Consider the following 27259-nt stretch of genomic DNA (forward strand, 5'->3'; position numbering starts at 1 on the left):
CTACTTTTGCAGTTATATTCAGAATAACAAAAAAGTAAAAATTGTTCTAAGTTCAATACAATGGTACCTCGGATTACGAACTGAATTTGTTCCGGAGGTCCATTCTTAACCTGAGGTGCGCTTTCACTAATGGAGCCTCCCACTGCCGCCATGTGATTTCCGTTCTCATCCTGGGGCAAAGTTCTCAACCTGAGGTACTACATCTGGGTTAGCGGAGTTTGTAACCTGAAGCGTTTATAACCTGAGGTACCACTGTACCATGAAAAGCATATAGAAAAAAACCATCCTGCAATAAAAGTGCTGAACAATCAACTTTTAAAATCCAACACGTTTGAAAATAAGCTCTACAAATACAAACTATATAAGTGATCCAACAATTTCATTGCAGATTTTTTTAAAAAGGATATATATATATGCACACATTTTTTACTCACTTTGTGGCACATTTTACATAAACCACACACTTTCTCCATGCTTCCCAATGCATATTTAAAATATGCTTTTCTCACGTATTTTTTTTTAACGTAAAACATTACTTTGATATGTACCCTTTGTGCCTTAAACTGTGTTGCAAAATCCAAATAAGTGCACAATTTGACTGGAAGTTGCAAGCAGGTATAGGAGTGTTGGAACATGTTAAAGGTAAAGGTAAAGGTACCCCTGCCCGTACGGGCCAGTCTTGACAGACTCTGGGGTTGTGCGCCCATCTCACTCAAGAGGCCAGGGGCCAGCGCTGTCCGGAGACACTTCCGGGTCACGTGGCCAGCGTGACATCGCTGCTCTGGCGAGCCAGAGCCGCACACGGAAACGCCGTTTACCTTCCCGCTGGTAAGCGGTCCCTATTTATCTACTTGCACCCGAGGGTGCTTTCGAACTGCTAGGTTGGCAGGCGCTGGGACCGAGCAGCGGGAGCGCACCCCACCGCAGGGATTCGAACCGCCGACCTTTCGATCGGCAAGTCCTAGGCACTGAGGCTTTAACCCACAGCGCCACCTGCGTCCCTGTTGGAACATGTTGGTCTGCTGCAAAAAAATGGACTGAAATAATTCCTCTTCCACCTCTAATGCAGACTACAGTAGAAGCAAGGATGCGTGGAACAAGGCTCACTGATTATCTCACTCAGCTGGGAAGGGATGTGTTGCAGAAGGTGATCTGTATGGATAGGCATGGAAGCCTCTACCCATTGCAGAATTCAGTCACTGTTTCAACAAGCTGTATGATCCTGGCCCTATTCTTGCAAATATGATAGTGCAATAATTTTTTTTTTACCCCATCCTTTCCCCTTAAACATAGGCTGGGCTATAATTGATATTATTTGTAGCCTTGTTTGTCAGTTGCACCACCCACGATGAGCCCTTTTGTGGAAGAATGAAATGAACTAGAAAAAAGGAGACATATTGAGGAAAAGGGGTGACTTGTTCATATGATTTCTTGATCAGCATTCTGCAATAAAATATTTATTAATCCAAAAAACATTCAGCTGTTCCAAGCAAACAAAAAATGACTTAGGGGTGGGCGGGAAGATGGGCAAAAGGGACCCCCCCCCACAACTTTTTTCTGGGCTTTCTCTTCTCTAAAAAGAGCCCAGGACACTACAGGAGTTTGGGAAATGCTTGACAAAAAGGCTCAAAAGAGTAGGCATTTTGGTTTGGGCTATGGCACCACTTCATTGCATATTTGCACACCCACCAATTGGACTGATTGGACTGATCACTGATTGACAGTAGCTGCCCTGGTTTCTTATGTCAATCTGTGATTTCCTCCTTCCTCCTCAGCTGCTTCTGCAAGGCCTCCATGGGGGCCTGCGCTGACGTGCTCCAGGAAGCCGAGCCGCAATTCCAGCAGTACACTTCTGGTGCAGTGCCGGCTTCCATAACTATGTTAGCAGCCTTGGTGGGCCTGGCCGCGGCACTAGGCTCATAGTGGCAGCGGCAGCCTCATTGCGGCAGAGGAGGTGGAGAAAGAGCGCAGCCGAAGGAGGTCGCGGTTGGGAAGGGGGGCTGAACGGATGTGTGTGTGGCAACATGGTGGGGGGATTTTGGTTAGAAGCAGTTGGAGGGTATGTGTTTGATATTAACTCTTAGAGGGTGGCTGTAGGTGTCCTTGTGGGGTTTCCTACAAGGGGCTGCAGCTAAGTGATAGAGCAAAGGCTTTGGATATGAAAGATCCCAGCTTTAGTCCTTGCAGGATCCCCCCCCCCCAAAAAACCTGGAGACCCTGGAGGGCTGCTGCCAGTCTGAATAGACAGTACAGTGGTGCCCCGCAAGCCGAACGCCTCGCAAGACGGAAAACCCGCTAGACGAAAGGGTTTTCCGTTTTGGAGGCGCTTCGCAAAACGAATTTCCCTATGGGCTTGCTTCGCAAGACGAAAATGTCTTGCGAGTTCCTGCAGGGTTCCCCCCCCCTTTTCCTAAGCCCTAAGCCGCTTATCAACTGATCCGCTGATAAGCCACTTATCAGCTGATCCGCTAAAAGCCGCTAAACCGCCAATAGTGCTAATCCGCTAAACTGTCAATGGGCTTGCTTCGCAAGACGAAAAAACCGCTATACGAAGAGCCTCACGGAACAGATTAATTTCGTCTTGCGAGGCACCACTGAACTGGAGTGGAGAATACCTAGAGATCTCATTGCACACATGCCCAGCAAAACTATAGGTTAGGGCCTTGGATTAAGCTGCTTTGAGTTCTGGTCTGAGGGAAGGGTGGGAAACAACAACAACAACAACATTTAAAATCAGTAAATTTCAAGTTTTACATAATTAGTTTAAAAATAATACTTCAATGCACATCTTTCTGGTAGCATTATGGGGCCCTTTTAAAACTGAAATAGTTTAGGGTATCATCATATCTTAATCCAGCCCTGCAGGCTGCTATAATACTGCCTTATGATTTTATGCACTGTTTTCGTCAGCCATTTTCTGCCTATTAGGATAAGAAAAGAGGGGTGTCAACTGAGGACTGAAAGTGCAACATCTGTTGCACTCTGGGCAGCGCAGCTCCAGCACTCCTACAGTTGGAAATGGTTCTCAGCCAGCGGCAGCCCCTCTCCCTCTCCTTCTCCTTTGAGCCTCAGCTGATAATAGTCTCTTGCTGAATTGGTTTTTGCAATTACTTAACTCTGTGTCCCAAATAATGAACTCTGCCTGTTTCTTGTGTCTATAAAGGCACTTTTTCGCACACGCAGATCTTTGCCTGTAGAGCGTTTATCCGGTTGCCTTGATGAGAACAGGAAATTGAGTCTTCAGTTCAGACTTCCAGAGTGCCAAAGACACATTCTTCAAAAAGATAATGCACAGAGTCAGTTTTGTTTTGAGTCAGGTCCAGTTCGTTTCTGGTCTTGCAAAATTCTCTTCACTCAGCAAATTAGTGAATTTTTTAAAGGTTGTTTTTTGTTTTTAGCTCTCTTCCATTTCCAAATCAATAAATAAAAAGAATCTGTATCTTGCACTGGAGTCCTGACAACTTAGTGGCTTTATTTATTCAGTCTTGCATAGAGACAAATTCCTAAAGAGTAGCCACATTAGTCTGCAGTAACAACAAAAAAGACAAAACCCACAGTTCTCATTCCTTGTCTCTCTTTTAAATTGGCACTTCTTCAGAAAGGCACAGATAAAGTGGAAGGAATAGGACAAAGAACAAACAACTGGGGGAGGAGGGCAGGATAAATTCAGATTTTCATTAGCTCCAAAAGAGCAATTCTAGAGGTTTGCCTTTCTGATCTCATTTTACCTTTCCAAATCTCAACAAGATATGTCAGTTAAAGGAACAGAAGAAGATTCCATCCAGTCCAGCATCCTGTTCTCATAGTGGCCAACCAGATGCTCTAATGGGAAGTCTACAAGCAGGAGAGCACTCCTCCCACTTGGGTCCCTGTCCGTCACTGTTAAAGAGTTTTTCCAAATTGCAACATGTCAAAACAATGCTAGGACATTATCTTTTATTTCTGCAGCTGGGAAAGTGAGGGTACGTGGTATCATTGCAGGCTGTGCAGTTAATCAAGAGGTGGGACTTAAACCCATGCCTTCCAGATCATGCCTGACTTTCTAACATAGTAAAATACTGGCAGAATGGATAGTCCAGAGACCCCTCCATGGGTATTTAAACTGACTGAACTTGCTAATTCTAATTCAAATCTTAATTGCTGGATGCCATTAGCATTCTGCTATGTTTACTTCAGATCTGCCTTTGTCATCAAGGTCTCTTGAATTTAGCTGTTCACCTCCTAGCCTCCAAAGCAGAACCAGTGCAGATCTGCTATTTTCCAAGCTGTTCATTCCTACACAAAAGAGCCAACTTTGCTGCTGGTTGCTTGCCATCTGATAAAATAACCCAGCATGCCCAGCATTCAGAGGTCTGGTGTGTAGGAAGTTTGCTAGCAGCTGTCTAACTTCATTAGGCTTCCTTCCCCCACCTCCCTCCTTTCTCCCTGGTATGTTCAAAGTGCTTGCTAGTATTTCGCAGGGCACTGGAAGAGGACATCGATTTGTCTCTCATCATGTGGTCATTTTGCAAAATTGTTGATGAAAGGAACAGAGAGAGAAGGTGGTTTTTACTGGCAAAAAAGTCAAAACCTTTCCTGGGTGTACCATGAGGTAGGAAACCCAGATTCTGCTTTTGGTTTTCAAATGTCTTGTCTTGGTCTTTGTCTTTTGCTGCTCTGCCGTTTGGAGCTATGCAGGATTTGAAGCCCCCAAACTCCCAATACAGGGGGAATAATTCAATGGGCTGTAACAGTAGCAAAGCACATGCTATCTGTGTGATCTATCCAGGTTCAGCCTCCTGTGAAGGGTAGGTGACAGGCCTGGAAAAGCCTTCTTTCTCCCTGAGTCCTTGGAGAGCTGAGGCCAAGCAGATCAGACAACCCCTGGGCTAGTTAGGATGATGATCTCACAGAACTTGAAGCAGCTTCATTGTCAGAATGGATTCTTTGGCTGTGGAATGCCCGATGTTCAACTCTTGACATCTCCAGTTGAAAACATTTCAGGTTGCTGAGTTGGGGAAGTTCCCTCTTTGTCCTTGGACCTTGAAGAGCCAGTTGCCAGTAAAAACGGACAGTACTGGGCTTGATGAAGGGATGATCTGACATATCTTGAGGCTGCCTCATATATCTATAACCACTGGTACCAAAATGGCACACACCTGATTATAATCCAAACTTTGGTGGAAGCAGAAGTTCAGAGAGATTAGGTTGGAACGCACAGTTGGTAGAGCATGAGACTCTTAATCCCAGGGTTGTGGGTTTGAGCCCCATCACGGGTGGGAGGACTGGGTTTAATCTTGCCATGGCTGTGTACTCTGTTACCCTCAGGGAAGAGGATTGCCCAGCCAAGGAAGCAAGATTTAATCCCTGCTCATCAGCTGATGAGCCCTTTGCAAAAGTGCAGTTTGAAGTGACTTGCACTTTTCCTTTTAACCAGCAAGCTGGTGGCAGCAGTGTAAGGGAGAGGAGTCTCCCCCCACCCTGCTGCCACTGCCAGCCTGCTCACTTAAAGGAAAATAGTGAGCTGTTTCAAACAGCACTTTTGCAAATGCTTTATGGCAGCCTCCCAAGCTAAGCAGGATTGGCTGATGCAATGAGACTGTGATCCTGCTTGGTCTGGATGCTTGGGCACACTCTGCAGGGCGTTTTCTTGTACACCCAAATCCAGCGCTAAGCAAGATTCCCCCTTCCCTGTATCGGCTGAAGTGATGGGAAGGCAATCCTGCTTGGTCCAGGTGTGCAAGAGAGCTCTCTGCAAAGAGCCCCTGCTCTGTCTGCAACCTGACTTCTCATTGAGATGCAGCCTTGCAGCCTTGTTTCCTGCCTCTGTGTACAGTCACAACATTGCCTCTGGCAGCTTGACTCATCCTTGTCCAAAGCACTTGTGAACTTTATTGACTCTTTGTTACAAAAGATTACTTATAATCCAAATACTCTGGGAGCGAGTAGACTTTGTAATGGAGCAGGTTTCTCGTTTTGATTTATGTGTGTGATATCCAGAAAGCAGGACTTTGTGCAGCCACCATTCACAGACCTGCATGGAACAGGAGGCTCCGTCTGCATCATCATTGGGTGACAAATGGTGCTCAGAGAGTGGGTGACAGTTTATGATGTATTCATCTGGAACAAGAGTGCCAGTTGCTGCAATTGCTTAAAAAATCAGGCTTCTCCAAAGACAAAGCTATTTTCAGTTTGTTTTTGGTGTTCCTGTGTGCAGATTTCTGGGGTATTTTTGGCCACATCTTAAGTGGGTTCAGTGGAATAACTTACTGTCTAATGTCGTTTTGTCTCCTTTTGAAATAGGAGTTTTTGTTTGTGTGTCAACAGTACTAGGCTGGAATTGGAAACAAGCGGCTTCAGAGTAAGCAAGATTTGGAGATGCTGATGAAAGTCTTGTGTTTGCTCAGGCTAATGAGTAAACTTAACCTAGAAGCCTCTAGAGCACCTTGAGTATATCCTCACCTGCTCAGGATTGCAGATGCAGTTGGCTTCCTTTCTGATGTGACTGTCTCCTTGCAGGTCCTGCTGTTGGTCAGAGCTGTGGTGCTGGTACATGACAAGTCTTAGGTTTAACAGTTTGAGAGGCACCGTGAGCTCAATTCCTTGATAGCTTCCTCCTAAGACAGGGAAACAAAAGCATTTGAAACCCTAGAGAGCTTGCAAAGGTTTGCCTTTCTGGCTAAGACGATTCTGAGACTCAGCAGACCTAAGAATTCTCCATGTTATCAAAAATCACATACAGGTCATGACAGTCATGGCTGCCCATTAAAATGTGGACTGGTAGCCAACATTAGTTGTAATCCGACAACATCTGGAGGGCATCATGTTAGCTATCTCTTTTGTAGCCTGACCCAAGTTCACAATTTGGCTATTTCTGTTCCATCTTGGTGGTGGTGTTGTTGTTTAGTCGTGTCCGACTCTTCGTGACCCCATGGACCAGAGAACGCCAGGCACCTCTGTCCTCCACTGCCTCCCGCATTTTGGTCAAACTCATGCTGGTAACCTCGAAAACACTATCCAACCATTTCGTCCTCTGCCGTCCCCTTCTCCTTGTGCCCTCCATCTTTCCCAACATCAGGGTCTTCTCCAGGGAGTCTTCTCTTCTCATGAGGTGGCCAAAGTACTGGAGCCTCAGCTTCACAATCTGTCCTTCCAGTGAGCACTCAGGGTTGATTTCCTTCAGTATGGAGAGGTTTGACCTTCTTGCAGTCCATGGGACTCTCAAGAGTCTCCTCCAGCACCATAATTCAAAAGCATCAATTCTTCGGCGATCAGCCTTCTTTATGGCTTGGTGGTGGTACTTGACACCTAAGTAGATGGCTTGATGGGCTTTTCATCCATCTTTGTCTCAGTGAAATACCACAGTGCTCACATCGTGATTAATCTCAGTGCTTACAGTTGCCATTCATATTGCTTTAAAAAGGCAACTATCGTGAGTTCATAAAGCACCTAAAAGTTACTAGCCGCTGCACAATGACAGTCCCTGTGTGTGTGCAGTTTTTTTCAGTTTGTTAGACATAATGCAAGAGGGAAGAGGACAACAGGCAAACTCAGGCACCAGTTCAGCCTTACAGAACAGTTCTTTCAGTATACAGCCTGAAAAGAAACATGGCATTTGGCCTTTCTTTTACATAGAATCATAGAATCATAGAGTTGGAAGAGACCACAAGGGCCATCGAGTCCAACCCCCTGCCAAGCAGGAAACACCAGCAGAGCACTCCTGACATATGGTTGTCAAGCCTCTGCTTAAAGACCTCCAAAGAAGGAGACTCCGCCACACTCCTTGGCAGCAAATTCCACTGTCGAACAGCTCTTACTGTCAGGAAGTTCTTCCTAATGTTTAGGTGGAATCTTCTTTCTTGTAGTTTGGATCCATTGCTCCGTGTCCGCTTCTCTGGAGCAGCAGAAAACAACCTTTCTCCCTCCTCTATGTGACATCCTTTTATATATTTGAACATGGCTATCATATCACCCCTTAACCTCCTCTTCTCCAGGCTAAGCATGCCCAGCTCCCTTAGCCGTTCCTCATAAGGCATCGTTTCCAGGCCTTTGACCATTTTGGTTGCCCTCCTCTGGACACGTTCCAGTTTGTCAGTGTCCTTCTTGAACTGTGGTGCCCAGAACTGGAACAGTACTCCAGGTGAGGTCTGACCAGAGCAGAATACAGTGGCACTATTACTTCCCTTGATAGCCAGATGGAATGACCACTAATAGCTGACAGGAGAAGGAGCCGTTCAGTTTCAGCTGAGAAGAGTCCTGCTGGATCTGACCAAAGGACTATCAACTAACCTAGCGTCATTTTTCCTTTGCCCATGAGCCAAATGTTTTAGGGAAGCCCACAGGTAGGTCAGAAAGGCACCAGCCTCCTCCCACTGTTACCCTACCCCCGAGCAACCAGTATACAGGAATATCCTGCATCTGAGAATGGAAGTTCTATGAACTGGTCATGGCTACCATATCTTCTTCATTTGAAGGAACTTGACAAGAGGCATTGGTGTTTTTCGGAGCCAATGACATGGAAATGGGCTATTGATAATTCATAGATCTTTTTAAAAATTAAAATTTGATCTAGATTTCAACTAAAAATGTGAAATATTCTTAGTGTTCCAAGTGCATTAGGTGCAAAATAAGTGCCTGCCCCTTTTCTCTCTTGAGAAACATGAAGTACTTTAGAAGTAAAATGCCACATGTCTAGAAATTCTGGCCCTGTTTTAAGGGCTTATGTGGATACCTGTATTCAGACACACATAAAACGTGCAAAGATGCAGGGTACTAATGAGCAGATCTATCAACCTTCATTTGCTTCCAGTTGTCCTGAGGTGCCTTGAACGTAGATACTCCAAACGTCTGACCTCACTGTTAAAGTTTCCATGTACTTATCAAGTTCTAGAAACATACAATTCCATCTTAAGAAGATGTAAGACACCATTGTTGTATACCAAACAATTCTGACTCAGATATTTCACCAAGAGCTATTTAATAGCTATTGTATATCACACTCAGCATCAACATCCTGAGTGTGCATTTACACAAACTACGCTATAATGATGGTCCTTGCTTTTTGTCATATGTGCATTCCTCACTGTGAAATGGCTGGCCCCATAGAGCACACACATGCCTATGTCCATGTGAATATATGGTCATGCTCCTCGCTGTTCTGTTAGCCACAGCAAGTTGAAGGAACAAAGGAGCTGCATTAACCAACGGTTGCAGTGGGAGCATTGTGTTGCAGTGGGAGCTTCTCTGGTGTAGCAATGCTCAACTGGGGTGTAGGACAAAGTGAGGTTCAGGTGGCAAGGCAGGGGTCAGGCTGAACGTAGGGTTTAGATGCAAGGCAGAATCCAGGTGATAAAGCTGGAGAGGCTCAGGTCTTCCAGGGTTTTCTGCAGTAGAGTCTGCAGAGTCAGAGGACCGCAGTCCAGCATTGTTGGGCAGAGGAATGGCCCCACAGGTTCATCAGGTAATAGTGTCTCTGAGGTGTGCTATGCATGCCCGTCCCCTTCAGGTTCAGAATCTTTACCTCATCACCCGAGAAAAAGGAATCCAAGCCTTTGTCCCTGACACATGTTATCAATGCTGTGGTGTAGGCTCCTTGAAATCAGTAGACTTCGGTTAGCCAATACTAGCCGGAGTCCATTGATTTCAGTTGGTCTACTATTATGACTTAGTCAGATACCACCCATTGTTGTTTTTACAATAAGTTTCGTTGATACTGTAATATGCAATACAGTGTTTTATGTTACTCTTCACTCTGTATCACAATTCTCATTAAGGTACTTTGAACTTTTTTTTTTTAAAGGGGGAAATCTCTGAAACTTCAGTAGGCAACATTCAAGGATCTTACTTTGCTAGGTGTGATTGTTGGGTATACAGTAACTCTTGAAACTTTCACTGTGCTTTTGTGTGTACGGGATGGTTCATTTCTAGCAATAGAGAAGAGTCTTCTGTGAGCACCTGCCAAAACTGCATTGGCATGGGATTAGGAAACTGAATAATTATTGATTTGGTTGAAAGGGGGGAGTATTAAAATAGTTTGCACACAAGACACACATAATCTTAAGATTTAATACTTTGGTGGAATGCATTTATTAATTAAAGGGATACACACTGTCAGATGCTATTGGAATAGCATTTTTTTATAATTTTGTAATTGTTATTTTTGTAATACATCTTTCCTTTTTTGCAAGGGGAAAAATTAAAAAGGAAAATGACTGTGGTTTGGTCCATGGCTTCCCAAGCACAAATCAATCTACAGTGTACATGATGTTTTAATATCTTTAGCACTCCTTTCCTCTATCAGTTACATGTGAGAATCTGTATAGGTTTAGCATTTATTTTCAGGGTGGTGGTGTTCAGCTCTGGTAGATTCTTCTTGTGTTCTTCTGTAAAGTTTAAGGAAAATTTGTTGCCCTTTGGCTATTGTAAACCGAATTATTCCTTTCTATAATGTTGGTGTGCTAATCTGCCAAAAAATAGGATGAAGCAGTTGATTTCTTTTGTGTACTTACCTCTCCCTTCTCTTAAGAATGTGGTCAGCTTTGTAAGTTCTCCAGGCTTATTGAGAAGTATGTTGGCTGTAACTGAATTTATTACATTTTCTCCATTCCGATTGTGTTTGGCACTTGTTTATGAAGCATCTCTGAATCATATTTTCCATTTAACTTTATGCATGCATGCAAGCATTTCAAGGTAAACAGTTTCAGATTTGGCTTCTGAAATAGTTAGAACGACATCTTAAACAGCATTGTCGACCTTGATTGCTCCGCTAGGCCGTTAAATCTTGTGGATCTTAAGGTCTCTTCCTTGCAGGTAGAAGGTGGTGCTTTCATCCAACTAGAAAGTTTCAGTTTATGGAGTTGAATACCCAAAAGATCCTCTAGTATCATTTTCCTCTGTAAAGGAGGATTAGCATAATGCAAATGCTCCAACTGTTCACATTTACCCAGAACATCTTTTTTCTGCTCCCCATTCCTATTTTGACCCTATATTTTTGCCCTACAGAGATGCCTTCATAAAACATCATTGATGTGACCCAAGAGTGTTCAGGATTCAGCCCATTCCCTAGAATCTTAGAAATGCCAGAGGAGTGGATCCCTTTTGTCTCTGGCACCTGTAATTATGAATCCATGTGCATGTGCTATTTTGCTATTTTGCATGCTACAGCTGCTGAGGTTGCTAACAAAATATTGCAGGACAGTTACATGTTTATATTCAGTCTTTAATCTAATGTCTTGGCCTTGAGTGGAGTAAAACCTAAAGTAGGCCTGGCAAGCCAATCCATTGACCAGTAAAATATTGCCAAATGTTCCATGAATCCCAGAATACTGCCATGTAGAATGGCAGGTTACCATTCTATTTTATTTTGGTGTCATTTGTTAGCAAGGGCAGGAGTTTGCCCCCTAACCTTGCAATAGTCATGGGTAATCCTAGCAGCAAAGTGAAGTTTCTCTTACTGTTCGCCTGATGACACCAGATGAGGGCAAGAGAGGAACAAAAGCTGTTGCCAGTGACGAAAGTCCCTGCCTAGGATCAACCATGACCATCTTGTTTGCTGAAGAAACCAGGGGGTGCACCATCTGTATAATCTGGCTGTTCTAACAAAGTTTCTACTTCATATTATTTCTGTTCCTAAATCTGCACTTTCCTTTTTAAAGCTGGAGAGAAGAACCATTCAAACGTCTTAATATTTTAGAAACGCTTTAGTGTATACATATATTTGACCAGTATTAAGTTTGGTCAGATGAGGATATGATTCTTGAGTGGTCAGTCCCAGCAGGCAGAGAAGAACATCTAGAGTTTGGTCAGTGATCCTTTGTTTCACAATTGGGGTACAGTATTGAAGGGGATTGTAATGTGCCCCTCAGTCATAAGGGTTTTGAGTGTATATACAAATGCATTTAGGTCATATGTCAACAAGCAAATGGTGATTCCAGGTGTACAGAGCTAACTATGTGTTCCATAACTGGGCTGCCACTATAGAGAAGACCCATTCTCTGTTTCCATCCATAGCATCCAGTCAGGTGGCTGCCCATGCAAGCAATGTGGTAAGTGGGCAGATTTGTTTGGGAACTGCTGGCCCTCTATTACTCTATGGTTCCAAGTTATATAGGACTTTAAAAACCAGGCATAATTTTTTCCAGATTTCTAAACTCTGTGCCATGGGTAGAACATGGATTGCAGTTCAGCTTCCTTTGCTGAGTGCCTTTGAAGTTGTGGTGTTTTTGCTAACAGTGACAAACCTGCAGCCAAGTTGGCTTGTGTGATTTACAAATAAAATTGATTTTTTTGCATTCTGATGATGATGATGATGATAAAAACTAGCACCAGCCCCTTGAATTGTGCTCTGAAACACAGGCAAATCAGTGGCCTGAAGAGAGCATTCAAAAGGCTTGCACATGTGCAGCAAAACATATACATGATAATATGGTTCTTCTTGCAGGGTTTGGGATAGTAACTTTTGAGCACCTAAGAAGGAACTGCACCTGGTATCAACAGAGTGTAGAAAATGGGGCTGATCAGCAGCTTCTTTATCTGAGAAGCATAGTGTTTTCAAGATTGCTGATATTGGTATCTCTGCTCTCCGTATATGGTTGCCTTAGGAATGTCTGTCCAAGTTGGCTAGACATTTATGGACTTTGCTGATTCATCTGCTTGAGCCAAGAGCCGTGGCCAAGACAGAGTGTTTGTTTGACTGTGTTAAGTTTCTGAATTGCTGCAGAGCCAAGAAGGAGGTTTTTTGCTATTATTGTGGTCACAGAAAATAGCTCATTGAAACTTGAAAACTGAGCAAGCTGCTAAAGGCTTTGGATATATGGATGCCATTACAAGTGAAAGCTCTGTGCTCCATCCTGATAGGCACTGATGACTGTTGGGAACAGAATGTTCTTTAGTGACAATAAACCCCGTTTGCAACAAAAATCAAAATGATATGCAGTTTTTCTGTTTTAAGCCACTAAAGATAAGTTTAATGCATTCTGTTGGCATAGGCAAGCACAACCTCTGTTTTAAATTTGCACTGGAAAGTGGTGTGATTGATTGTTGAGCAAGTATGCCTTGAAGTGACAGGAGGAGAAAATGGAGCTCAAGACTTGAGAGTTTCCTTTTTTGGTCTTACTTCTGCAGTGTACTTGGATTACTTGTGAATTTAGAATTGTGTGTTAATGTGACTTGAGTTCCAGATTCCTTCTTATTGTTTTATCTCTTTGAAGCCCACTTATTCCCTATACAGCACACTTGTTAGGGAGAGCATTTTTGGTAAGCACTACTTGAACGGCAGAACAACACTCTTCTAATCACAGTATGCACAGGGCTTGTTCACACATTACAGAATGGCAAACCCAGATGCATTTTTGAGTGGGAGACCAAAGGTAGTTATGGCTTATAAGTATATATACATAACACATGTGCCTGGAAAAATACGTTAGTCCCCACATATTAGTTACACTTGGAAATGTGCTGGTCTTATCTGTAGAGCAGCAGTAGGAACCTGCAGCTCTCCAGATTTTGTTGAATTCCCAACTCCCGCCAGCTCCAGCCAGCTTAGCCATTGGTCAAAGCTGATGGGAGTTTGAAGTCCAGCAGTGTGTGGAAGGCCACAGTTTCCCCACCCCTCCTGTGGAGAAACACTACTTCTTCTAAAAAAATATTTACACACATGCACACACATCATAAGCCCCCAACGTGATACTTGAAGGGCACATGCAAGTACCAACTCGCTTTCTTATCTGTAAGTATGTGAAAGTGAGAAATTCATTCTTTTTGCTGATCACATTTTGTACTTCTAAAGTGCCTGTTTGAACAGCCAGATGCGGAATTCAGTTGCCGTTTTCAGTGCCAGGGAAACTGTATGATGCATTACATTTGATTATTAGGGTTCTTGAAAGGCAACAATTGGCAGAAAGTAAACTGTCTTGGGAACCATTCCTGAGATGGATTTCTTCATCCCAAGAGCTATATGTTTAAATCACTTTCTACCTTCAGTTTGGGTTATAAGGATCCTGGCAGCAAATTAACTGTTATTTGCTTTAAAATGATATGCCTGTAGCTGACTGGTGATCCTGGTTAAACCTTTTGTGACCTAGAGCTCGCATCTTGAGAGGCATAGATATTATAGAAAGGGGTTGGGATGGTGGGGGTGAGTGCAAACAATGTGGCTCACCGTAGTTGGCTCTGTGACATTAGGCTCTTTGTCTCATTTGGTGAGCCAGCTCTTCTAAATCTTCCCAGTAAGCCCCAGTAATGGCCATATTCTCTGGTGCTTGTTTGTACGTTTTAAGACCAAAACACTGCTTGTGTGAACAAATGTGGTGGTGTTGCCTGAGGGTCCTTCCATAGTGTCATTCAAAAAGCAAGTTCTGTAGTTCAACAGGTATGCACTTTGCTCCGCACTGGGGAAGTCTCCAGTTAAATTAGTGTGTTCAACCCAGCACCAAAAAGAGGGCAGGTGGCTATATAGGTTTAGTTTGTCCCAGAGTCTCCAGGCACATATCAGAGCAAGAAGAGTGCCAAGGGGAGGATAATCTTGACCTTTCCTACCCACCTGGGCTCTCTGGAGTTCTGCCGTGTTATTCAGGGTCAAAGTTTTGCAGAGGGCAGCCCTTGCAGGGCAGGAGTTTTAATTAAAGCAAACCTCATCGAGGAAACTATGGGGAGTTAGTTATGGCCGCTGAACCCCAGGGTAGGTCTGTCACTCAACACATTCTCTGGCTACTCCATATTGACATGCTTCCAGCAGCTCCAAATGGGCACTCTCCAAATGGACAGTGGACAAGGAGAAGGAATATAGAACCTAAGTGTTTCAAAATTCAGAGGTGTTTTTAGAAGGTTGTAGGAGATGATCTCTTGAAGTATATTTCTGTGTTATTTTGTGAGTCACTAAGAAGCATTGTATGTAGGTAAAGGACCCCTGGGTGATTAAGTCGAGTTAAAGGCGAATATGGGGTGTGGTGCTCATCTTGCTTTTCAGGCCGAGGGAGCTGGCATGTATCCGCAGACAGCTTTCCGGGTCATGTGGCCAGCATGACTAAACTGATTCTGGCGCAACGTGACAAGTGCCAGAGTGCACAGAAATGCTGTTTACCTTCCCGCCACAATGGTACCTATTTATCTACTTGCACTGGTGTGCTTTTGAACTGCTATGTTGGCAGAAGCTGGGACAGAGCAACAGAAGCTCACCCCATCACGCTGATTCGAACTTCCAGCCTTCTGATCAGCAAGCCCAAGTGGCTCAGTGGTTTTGACCACTGCACCACCCACTCCCTTATATTGTTTGTTTGTTTGTTTGTTTGTTTGTTTGTTTGTTTGTGTTTTATTGGTAGACTGGGTTGTGGTGCTGATGGCCACTCTGAGTGCTGCTGAGGCCAGTGGTGGTAGGAAGGAGAGAGAAATGGCCAAGGGCTGATCTGAACATAGATAAGCTAGGAAAAGGCTGGTGCTTCAAATTCGCTGATGAATCTGCATAGGAGAGTGTCTTAAGAGCATGAGCTGTATGGTTGAAATGATGCCTTCTCTGTGGACTAATTTGGTAATACTATGAAAACCATTGTGTCTGTTCTCTCCCACTCGGGTCTGCAATATAGGAACACCCTGCAGGGCTGTTGCAAGAATGTGAAGTCTGTTGAACATGTGTGATGCTCTTCATAAATGTTGCTTGTGGTCTCTGTGTAGGTACAAAACACATTTTTCTCTTCTACATTTTGTCTCTCGCTCACTCTCTCTTCCTAATTTTGCATGGTCCGTCACCCTTCTGCAGCTATGCGCCTTAGGAGGTTGCAGACTTCTTTGGGAAAGTGCAGGGGATTTGGAAGGGAGTTGCTGACTCCAGATGGCCATGATCACTGTTTGTTCTGCTTGGGGGAAGAGCATGTCCTGGACCCTTGTACTAATCGCCAACCGTTTTTAAATAAGTTAAGAAAAAGAAAAATTCACCACACAAACGAATTTATTTTGCACTATATTTTGTTTGTTTTTGGGGTGCTTATATACAGTCATACCTTGGATCTCGAATGCCTTGGTACTCAGACATTTTGGTTCCCGAATGACGCAAAACCAGAAGTGAGTGTTCCGGTTTGTGAATGTTCTTTGGAATCCAAACGTCTGACAGGGCTTCCACGGCTTTCGATTGACTGCAGAAGCTTTCTGCAGCCAATCAGAAGCCGCTTTGGTTTCTGAATGTTTTGGAAGTCGAACGGACTTCCGGAACGGATTCCATTCAACTTCCAAGGTACGACTGTACTATTTTTTCAGGTCGACCTTGCAAAGCTGTTTACCTAAAATTTACGATAATAAGCATCATTTAAAACTTTAGAGTAGAACAGAAGAAACACTTGTTTGGAAGAATCTGTTTCTGTTTTCTTCAGGGTACGTGGATTCTTCAGGATCTCTGTGGTGGCTGCTGTGGGAGGGAGAGGACACTTTTGGGACTGGGATAGTGGCAACTTCCAGGCAGCTGCTGTTTCTTCTTCACATTCCTTAGGGCACGAATGGGGAAGCGGTGTAACCACTTGACCCTCCCTTGAGCTGCTTTGCAAGAGTGTGCCCTGACCATGTCCAAATCTATAAATGATGCACTCCATGCTTCATTTTCTGTCACCAGCCCTATCACTCCCAGCTTTGCTGAACCCTGTAAGTTCTGCTTCCTTAACACTGAATACAATATCTAATACAGTGGTACCTCGGGTTACATACGCTTCAGGTTACATATGCTTCAGGTTACAGACTCTGCTAACCCAGAAATATTCCCTCAGGTTAAGAACTTTGCTTCAGGATGAGACCAGAAATTGTGCTTCGGCGGCGCGGCAGCAGCGGGAGGCCCCATTAGCTAAAGTGGTGCTTCAGGTTAAGAACAGTTTCAGGTTAAAAATGGACCTCTGGAACGAATTAAGTACTTAACCCGAGGTACCACTGTATGTCCACCAGCACAGAGGTAAAAAATATAGCGCCCAGGAAAAGGATTATGCATTCCATTCCTCCTCTTCCACTTTTCTTCCTTATAGCCTTCCAAGGCTGCTTTTCTTTGAAAAAATAATAAACTAGTTGGGTCTTCATTACACTCATTTGCATATGTCTAATTTACTCCTCTGCAAGATAAAAATAGGTATATAGAGAAAGTAAGGTCGTGTCAGAATGGAAGAATTGAAGAATTCTATGACTTATTCGATAGAAGAAAGTGTGTTTATTGATCAGGTTTGAGTAGTCTCTCTTAAAAGCAATCTGTCCCCTGACATTTTCCATAAGTGATTGAGGGGGGAAATAGTTTCCCGTTCTGTCATTTCTGGACAGCGCTAACTTACTGTTTCATAACTGATGGCACAATATTAGTGTGTTCTGAAATATGTGCAGTTTGAGAGATTGACTCATAAAGCTGTGTGAAAAGAATTGATTCTGACATCTGTGGATTCAACAGCCTTTTCCAAGTGCAGCTTGCCCTGTAAACAATGGTGAAGGCAGCCCATCAGCATTCGCACACAGGAGCTGTGGTTGTTTCAAGTCTGCCATAGTGAGCAGTAAGGCTTAAGAAAAGACCCGGGTACCTTAGGGGAAGTTAGTATATTGTGTCATCTTGCTACTGGAAGGAAACGTAGACTTAAAAGCATTAAAGGGGAGGAGATCTTTGCAAGTGTTGGGGGGGTGCACACTCACCCTGGGAAAAGGATCTGTGATCACAGGCCAGAGAGCTTGCTAAGCCGCCTTGCGGGTTCTCTGCTGCCGGTGTTTGGGCACTGTTGCATTTGGGTGGCCCTTGGATTGAAGTACGAAAGGAGGCACCTTCCTGTGCCATTCAGAGGGCCACCCTTACCCTGTGCCACCCAGGAAGAGCATCATTGCAAGGGGAGAACTCTCCCATCCCCACTCCTTGCCTGGAGAAGGAACAGCTGCAAGAACGCTTTGCTCCAAGTGCTGCTGTGGCCGTTGCAGTAATATTCAGTGGAGGAAGGCCATCGACATGGCCCCACCTGCCAGGAAACAACTCAATACTTTGTTTTTTTAATTGCCAAAACTGATATTATTTATTTATTGATGATTTTCTGATTTTCAGTTTTATGCATTTCAATAATTTTACAATCATTTCAAAACTCCACCTCTTTCCCCTCTTTCTGCGGTGCCTTAAATTTATTTTTTATATTTTCTGCAAGTTTCAAATTAACTTAGATTTACTCATTTATTCCTCTGCTTTAAATATAGACAGTCACGCCTCTGGTTGCGAACGTGATCTGTGCAGGAGGCACGTTTGCAACCCGCAGCGTTCGCAGCCTGAAGCACCGCATCGGCACACGTGCGTGGCGCGATTTGGCGCTTCTGCGCATGCACGTGATGTCATTTTTGCGTGAGCGCCAAAACCCGGAAGTAACCCATTCCGGTACTTCCAGGTTCGGCACGGTCTGAAACCCGAAAACGCCCAACCCGCAGCATTCGTAACCCGAGGTATGACTGTACTCTTTAAAACTGCAGGTTTATTACAATAATCCTGCCAATGGTTCAATGAACCATTTCCATTCTTTTGTTAAAAAAAAGTTTGTCATCTTGATTTCTTACTTGTCCAGTATGTTTCGTCATTTCTGCATATCCCGTAAGTTTTTGTATACATTCTTCTTTCGCTGGGACTTCTTCTTTCCATTGCCAAAACTGATATGTATCCTCTGCCTTTCCTCCACCCTTCTGTGTCTTACACTTTTAGTTTATAAGCCTGAAGATGGGGCACGTGTATAATAATAATAATAATAATAATAATAATAACTGCTGCTGCTGCTAATGTGAGCTGCTTTAAGAGACAACATTTGTCTGAAAAGCAGGACAAAAATGTTTTTGAAGCAATTCTCTTACTTCAGCACATGCTCTTCGTGTTCCTCTCCCTCTCAAGCCCGTTTGCAAATCTGCTTACATGCACTACAACCTGCATTTGTCCTTTTTGCCTCAGACTGTAAGTCCCCCTGGACCAGAGCTTAGGTTGCATTTGTACATCCTTAGCACTGTGTTGGCACTGGAGGAACATGTAGTGACAGTAGCAGCAGCAATCCTGGTGCCAGATAAGCACCTGGTGCTTGGATCCACCCATCCCGTTCTGTGTGTGTGAGTGTTTGGTGGGCAGCCAAGATGCTTACTTTTTAATTTTAAAAAATATGTGAAAGTAAACAATAAATCCACCCATTCTTCCAAGTATCTGCATAGTGAAATCAACATCCTGCAATAATTTCAAATCATATCTAAGCCATGTTTATTCTGAGTTGTGTAGGACTCACTCAATTTCAGGATGACATAAAAGGGTCCAGTTCTGCCTAAATATATCTCCTGCATGAACTTTCCATCCACAAGCATGTTTGTTCATCAACATAATGTTCCAAAATTATCAATAAATAAAATTGCCATCAAATTATATTTGAAACTCCTAGCATATGCTGTTGGAGGTACTATCAGGATCTCATATACAGTCATACCTCGGGTTACAGTCGCTACAGGTTGCGTTTTTTCGAGTTACAGATCGCCGAAACCTGGAAGTACTGGAACGGGTTACTTCTGGGTTTCGGCTGTCACGTATGCGCAGAAGCTCCAAATCGCAAACCATGCATGCGCAGACGCGGGTTGTGAATGCTGTGGGTTGCGAACGTGCATCCTGCACGGATCACGTTCACAACCCGAGCGTCCACTGTAGTACAGTTTTGTTGATTTTTACAAAACATCATTCAGATAGTTCTTCAACTACATTCACTCCATATGTGGGCAAATGTACCCCTGGTAGTTTCTCCACAGAGAACTGAACCATTCTGACTTGAACACTCAAAACTTGGAGATTTTGGAGGAAGCACAAAGGAGGGAGTGCCCAGATGTGTCTGAGCAAACTTGACAATGCAGTTTTGATGTCAAAATACAAGGTTGGAACACTAACACCATACAGCTGTTCCAGAAGCAAGTGTATAGCATTTTGACACATGTTTCTTGTTTGATTCATACTTATAAAACCAGACTTGCTCAACCTCAGTAAGTTATTTGCAAATGCCATTCTCTTTGATTTCCTTGCTGGGCGGGCCTGTGCGCCGGAAAAAATAGGTCAGGAACAGTAATCTAAATCTTCTTCTGATAAATAATTAAAGCTAATGGAATTTTCACAAGATCTGTGGCCTAAAATTCTTAAAGCACCAGTGTGCTCTTTTTCTGCTAATGTAAAAGTTAAGTTTGGTGTTTTTTTAAGCCAGAAGAAGTAGCTAGCAACAGAGATGTAATTGAAAAATAGTGTTATTTTATTTTGCTGTAGCATGGAATAGATTTCTGGGGAGGGCAATGTATATGCGCATTGGTAGAAATAAGTATTTCAGTAAATGAATTGATCGTTGACTGGTCGGGCACATAATGAACGGCCCAGTGGTTCATTCTGCCTTGGGGGTAGTACCGCCTGCTGCTTTTTCTTACTCTTCCCTTTCTTCTTGACCTGTAAATATGCAAATAGATGTTCTGGAAGATCATATAGTTCTCCCAAGACACACTCTTCACAAAGCCTGCCCCATTTATGGGCAGCAAAACAATGTGTATTTATTGAGCAACCAGGTTGTTTTAGCATGTGGTTTAATATTAATGGGAGCTTGTTGCCATTAAATACTTGGTGTTGAGTGCTGGGATTTCACTTAGTTGGCTATACAAAAGGGAAATATTCATGGGGGGAGGGTGGTCAGGATGACTGCCCATCTGTCTGCTCCATGTATTCATTTATGTTTAAATTCTATCCCTTATTTTCACTACATTGGGCTGGCAAGGCAACTAACACCCTCCCTCTTTGGGACAGCCAGTCAGCTGCTGTCTCTGTGGGTGGGTTTTTTGGTTTTTTTAAGGTGCAATACATGGAGGTTGTTTCCTCTATTCTTGTTATGAATTTATATGCAGGAAATATTTCTCTGTTCTTCAACAACCTATGCCACTAATAAGCAAACTATGCGTTCCGTGGTAGAATGACAAGCACATCACAAGAATAAACAAACTTTGAAATATTCCTGAAAGTCCAAAATACCCATCCACGCAGAGGCTGCCCACTGTATCTCTCGGTGACTACCGTAGCTGCTCTGACCTCAGCTCCATAAATTCAGCCTCCTTTGATTCAATTGCTCTTGATGCAAAGACCCAGCAGAATCATGTGCTCTGAGAAGGAGTACCTGTCACCTCTCTGCTTGAGTTGTTTTGTGCCTCTGCCAAAAGAGTGACTCGTGCAGAGACCCACAAGGACAACTCTGTGGGTGAACATTTACTTCTCCATCCATGCTTTAAATGCCTTGGGGAACGTGCGCTTCTATGTCAAGCTATCAGAATTATGGGGAACTCTGGCTTACACCCTTTGTAAGCATTTTGTCTCCCAAGAAATGGTGTGTTCCTGCCGTCCGTCCCCCTCTGTTTGAAAGAGGTAGTGTATGCTCAGTACATGCTGGTTCTTCTCTTCATGTGGCCTGAGCGAGCAAAATACCTCCCCTCCTCGATAAGTTGCTCTCAAGTTCTTGTCAGAAAGCATCTGGAATCATAATGTTCAGCCTTGGCCAATTTTCAGTGTAGGGTCACTTGCTAGTTCCTTATTAAATGTCTCCTAACAAGGGAGGAAATGCAAAAGGGGTAGACAGTCGGAAAACTGGAGCGTCTCCTGCGTGATGAGCCGGCTCCACAATTGGATGCGACAGCTGAACTAATGATGTCACTGACGCTGATGTGACCGGGCTGCTTCTCTCCACCCCCCTCCTCATCAGTACTCCAACTCTCTCCAGCCAGTGTGCAGGACGTTTGTAGAGAGAGAGAGAGAAATGAACCACATCAGAGTCAGGGAATCCAGGAGCCTCTTCCTTCCAAATTCATTTTGCTTACAGATACAATACTTTACGGATGAGAACCCTGTCTAGGTCGTAGGATCCCCGGAGGGTCATTTTGTCAAATGAGGGCTGCAAATAGCTGGAGAATTCTGGAAGACAAACTAACTCTCTCTCTCTCTCTCTGTACACATACTGGCGTGGGGGGTGGGGAGGACAACCATAGAGCAGGCAAGATCATTTAGGGATCAAAAGGTTCTCCACAGCTGTCGACAGAAAGCAAAAAGGTGAAGTTGTCCACCTGACCCATGATAGTGAAATTGAAACAGAAGGTGCAAAATCTATATTGTTAGGTGGCTTTTGAATAATTTGCAACAGAATCAGCTGTATGGAATCAAAGCACCGTATCATTTTGTAAGTCCCTCTTTTCCAAACATGAGGTCTTGTATCTATAGTGCCCCTAATATATACAGTGGTACCTCTGGTTAAGAATTTAATTCGTTCTGGAGGCCCATTCTTAACCTGAAACTGTTCTTAACCTGAGGTACCACTTTAGCTAATGGGGCCTCCCACTGTGCCACCGCCACACAATTTCTGTTTTAATCCTGAAGTAAAGTTCTTAACCTGAGGTACTACTTCCGGGTTAGCAGAGTCTATAACCTGAAGCGTTTGTAACCCTAGGTACCACTGTACTGACCTCGACAGCTAGAAGGAATGAGCAGGCTATTCACCTCTTGGCAGGCTAGTAAAAAGTGTGCCTTCTACCAAGTGGGCTGGCTGAGAAATGACCGAGCCATTTGCTCCTCCTCCACTGGCCCGCTTGGTTGGTCATCAGCATGGAATTCCTGGTCACCTGTGGAAGCTAGGTGAATGGTTAGGCTAGGCTTCCTCAACCTTGGCCCTCCAGAAGTTTTGAGACTACAATTCCCATCATCCCTGACCACTGGTCCTGCTAGCTAGGGATTACGGGAGTTGTAGGCCAAAAACATCTGGAGGGCCGGGGTTGAGGAAGCCTGAGTTAGGCAGAGTGGTACTGATTGATGAGTTTGGGAGGTGGAGAAGACTGGTTTCTTACATTTATTTCTTATAGCTTCCCCAACGTCTTCGATACCTCTCGGCTACTTACATTGAACATTTGCCTGCCTGCAGTCACAAGTTCAGCTTGGCAGCAGAGGCTGGCCTGTAACAACGTAAAACTTAAAAGACACACCTTTTGGTTTCAACCTTGAAAGCCCCAGTTTCAGTCTGTAGCAACTCCATCTTAAAAGATTATGGTAGCAGGCTGGGAAAGCTTTTGAAGGACATCTGCAAGTCAGAGTGCACAGCACTGGCTCAGATGGACCAACAATCTGACTAGATAGAAAACTGCTTCCCATGTTTGGATGACTGGTTTTCAATCGAGATGATTGGATTCCCTCTGTTAATACTTTTTTTAAATTGGTTATTCTGATATCCCTTGACTTCCACTCCGTTTGGATTTCAGCAGGGTTTCCAGATTTTTAAATGCTAGTAATGGATTGCACGTGTATTATCTCAGTAGTGAAGGGTGTGTGTGTATTTGTATGTGTGTAATGTTTCTGTAAATAAAACAGACTTATTTACAGACTTGTGCAATTCTGTGGTGGGGAATTAAGTGCTTCTGTGAACTGAAAGGATGGCTGTTGGGAGTGTCGAGATCACAGCAGTGGGGAAAAGTTAAACTCCTCCTCTCTCGCTGCCATAGTCTCAATTTCTAAAAACTGTGTGTTGTCACATTTGCTTTGACCAAGAAACTGAGATGGGAAGCCTGTGGTCCTTAAGATGGACTCCAGCTGCCGTCATCGCTGACCATTGAGCATGCTGGCTGGGACTGATGAGAGTCAGAGTAAAACAGCATGTTGAGGGCCACAGATTCTTCATCCGTGCCGTCAAACATCTCCATATATTATAATTTCCTTTTTTGGTGGAGAAGGGAGTGTGTGTGTGTGTGTGTGTGTGTGTGTGTGTGTGAACATTTGTTTTGTTAAAGAGAGAGAAACAGAGAGAGAGAGACTGACTTCAACCCACTGTAAAAAGCAAGCCTTCTTTTTTTTAGACCATGATGGTTCATTGCTTTCTTGTGGCAAGCAGCAAGAGATATTTTTGAGGAACGATGTTACCAGTTTAATTTGCGAAGAAGTGCTTGGAACGTTTCAGTCGTTTGTGTTAACAAATACTTGTTTGTTCAAGTGTTCGGTGCCACATAGAGTTTCAGAGCTCTAATGTGTGATTAGTGACTTGCTACAGAAGGCTGGCCTTGGCTTCTCCTCCTCCTCCAGTTTTTGATTGCGACCCAAATCATCAGACAGCCTTCATTGTTCTCCCAACATTACAGATTTCTCATGCATCACGCCTTGCGGCTTCCTTCCTTTTTGGTTTGTCCAGTTTAGTCGAAAGAAAGGGGAAATTGCAGCTGACAGTGGTATAAAATTGAGGGATATGGTTGGATAAAGAGTTTTCAAAAACAGCCAGCAATAAATCTAGAAGAATATTTCAGGTCAGCAGCAGAGAGAACAAACAATTGTGTGCATGAGGGGTTTTCCCCACCTGTTCTCTCTTCTGCACCCTTTTCCCCTCCCCTACAACTTCCCACTACCAGCGCAGCCCCCAGCAGTGCATCATTTCCACTATGGGAATTGTTGGAGCTGCCCATTTGTTCCTGGGAGGCAAAGGGACTTGGGGAGGGAGGTAAAAGCAGTATGTTTTCAGGGAGAGTTAGGGCTCAGTCTTGCCCAGAAATTCTTGCAAGGGGACACAAGAAGACACACACCCCGAACCAAACCTAAGAGCCCATTTACTCCAGCCAACCAGTTATCTCCTCTGGGAAGCCCATAAGCAGAACTTAAAAGCATTGGCCTTCTCAACAGTGGCCAGGTAGACTCTTGGAGAAGCCCTCAAGTGAGGCATGAGGACAATAGTCCTTTTGTGCTATCCACATGTGCCCCTGTTGGTCATTGATAGGAGGAGAAGGGAGAGGTTGTTTCTTCCAAGACAAAATGGGAGACACTGCCTGGTCACCCAAAGGCAGTTCTTCCTAGGCACAAGTGACCTGGAAAATGGCTATATGGATGCTGAATAATGTGGGCAGCCTGTTCCCCTGTCCCTTTAAGGGGACATGGGTCTATATGTATAATTAAACTTATATCGTTGTTTTATTATTGCATTTTTAATTATTGTTGCGAACTGCCTTGGGACAGAAAGTCAAGCTTGAACGTATTTCAGTAACTGAATAATATAATTTGACCAGGCCTGGTGTCTATGGGATGAAACCTCCAGTCTGTCTCGGCTCCTCACACCAACCTCCAGTAGGGGGCAGGCTTAGTCAAGAACTTCACATGCTCAGCCCCAGGGCTCCATGGGTAATATCTCATTGAGTTCCAGCTTAAAGAACCTATTGATGGTTCCAGCATTGGTTGGGCTGCTGGCCACTGTGGTTGGGACATTCTTTGTGTTGCTCTCCAGATAATGGAACCAGCTGCCCAGTGAGATCAGCTAAATTATTCAGGATCTGGACCCTTGAAACACTGGCCAGGCACATGTTCTGATGTTCCTTTTTTATTTTAATGTTCTTCATCTCTGTAATTTACACCCCTGGCTTCTGCACACAATGCATTCAAGGTGTCAGAGTTTAAGGCACCTAATCATTTTTATTATTATTATTGGCTGCAATTTGATCTCTTTGCCCACCATTCTTTTTGGTGATTTTATTTGTGTTTTGCTTTGTTTCTTTGTTCTCTGCCTTGAGGATTTTCTATCGTAGATTCTCTTAATTACAATTACGAGAGTGTCAACTTTGGGGGCTGGGCATTAAAAGGCCTTGCGCAAAGCTCAATGAAGGCCTGTCTCCTCTTGGAGGTGGAGATTTTGGAGAGAGGCAAGGGGGTTGCTAATGACGTGTGCTCCCTCTGCTTAAGCAGGGCTGTGCAAATCGCATGGAGCAGGCAAGGCTGTAAATCTAAATAAATGATGCCCAATTCCTGGCTCATCAGGAGGAGGCTGTGCTTCAAACGGGGGTCTAGCTTGATCCCTTTCCATGTGGCTACACATGTTTTACATCCCATTAGTCATTCATTGCACTGTTTCAGTTGAGTTGTTAGACTGAAGGAGTTCACTGATTATCCAACATTACTACAGGCTTTTGTTAACTAATTCTCCTCCCTTGGGACAACCGTAATTGTGTATCAGGCTGGAATCATAAGCCAGTTAAAAATGGATTTCTGCTGAACTCCTTGCTCGTAGCAGTGTTTCGATTAAAAATGTAATCAGCCTTCAGCTAATATGATAAAATTGGTAGAAGTGCTGCAAGACTAACTGATGGAATTACATCAAATGCATTCAAACAGTTGCATTTTTGCTGCTTTTTTAGTGATCTGTTTCTTAATGGGTGTGTGTTTGCTTTTATCTTCCAGGACCTGCGCAAACAGGTAGCTCCACTACTGAAAAGTTTCCAGGGCGAGGTAAGTGTTTGTGCTTTTTATTCTCATGTCCTTTATTTCAAGGTGGTGTGTGTTGCCTTTAAGGACTGGGATTCCCTCTTATGAGAGCATAATTTAATTTGTATTACATTAATGAGGATTACCTTTGAGCACAATCGTATTTTTTTCTTTGTATCTCTAAAGAAGTGATTGAAACACACAATCAGAAGTGGGCAACCTTTTTTCTTATTGGAAGGCCACAATGGGGCGGGAGTAGTTTGTCCCAGAGCCCGGATGTTGCTGGTGAGAAGAATCAGGGCTGTTGATTCCTAACTCATTAATTTGCTTCTATTTCAAGACTGCTTTTCAAGTTTATATTTCACAAACTGGCATATTGCTAGTATTAATAATAATAATAATAGGACAACTCCCCCACCAACTCATTAAACCAAATCAGCAATAAGAGTGAAATGCATCAAAACCAGGAGGAGATGGTAAAACATTTTCAGTAAAAAAAATCTTCATAAACAGCTTAGCCCATTTTATTTTTATTTTTGAAATTGTACTGCTAAAAGAGCCAGAGTTGCAGATTTGATTAGTTTCCCTTTGAAGGGGGTGGTAGCTACACCCAGGATGGTCCACACAGTTCCCTGACATAGTGATCCCAACTTCCACTAGCAGTGGATACCAAGAGCCAGCCCCATAGTGTATAATTTGACATTAGGGGCTGCAGTTCATAGGAAGTGGGCAAGGGGTCCAAAAATCACATAGGCGTGCCCTGTAAATAAGCAGCATCTGCTCTCATGCATCACAATATTTGGTGTATTCTGCTCTCTTTAAGTTTAGAGTTAAGACGGTGAGACAAGCATCACACGTTTTCATTGAGGAGACATTTAGAAAATTGTGGAACTCTTTACAGATATGGCACACCTACCACCCGTTTCCCTTGAAGAAGAGCTCGATTGAAACACCCCGACTGCATGTTATTGTTGTCGTCTATTTATTTATTGGTTGGTTGGTTGGTTTGCTTGCATGCTTTAAGTAATCCTACTGTTCCTCCAAGGAGCGCAGGGC

At 43.7% G+C, this 27259-nt stretch overlaps 1 protein-coding gene across 15 annotated transcripts in view; it reads left to right on the forward strand.

Annotated features, from left to right (window-relative positions):
- The window catches only part of CUX1 (cut like homeobox 1), a 259810-nt gene that overhangs the window by 89482 nt on the left and 143069 nt on the right, over positions 1-27259 (forward strand). For all 15 annotated transcript variants that reach the window (XM_083714295.1, XM_083714296.1, XM_083714301.1 and 12 more), the window contains exon 3: positions 26180-26227. In XM_083714295.1, the coding sequence (XP_083570421.1) occupies positions 26180-26227 (48 nt within the window). The remainder of the gene's footprint in view (positions 1-26179; positions 26228-27259) is intronic.

The sequence above is a fragment of the Podarcis gaigeae genome, assembly GCF_964106915.1.
Source record: "Podarcis gaigeae genome assembly, chromosome: 15".
NCBI lineage: Eukaryota > Metazoa > Chordata > Lepidosauria > Squamata > Lacertidae > Podarcis > Podarcis gaigeae.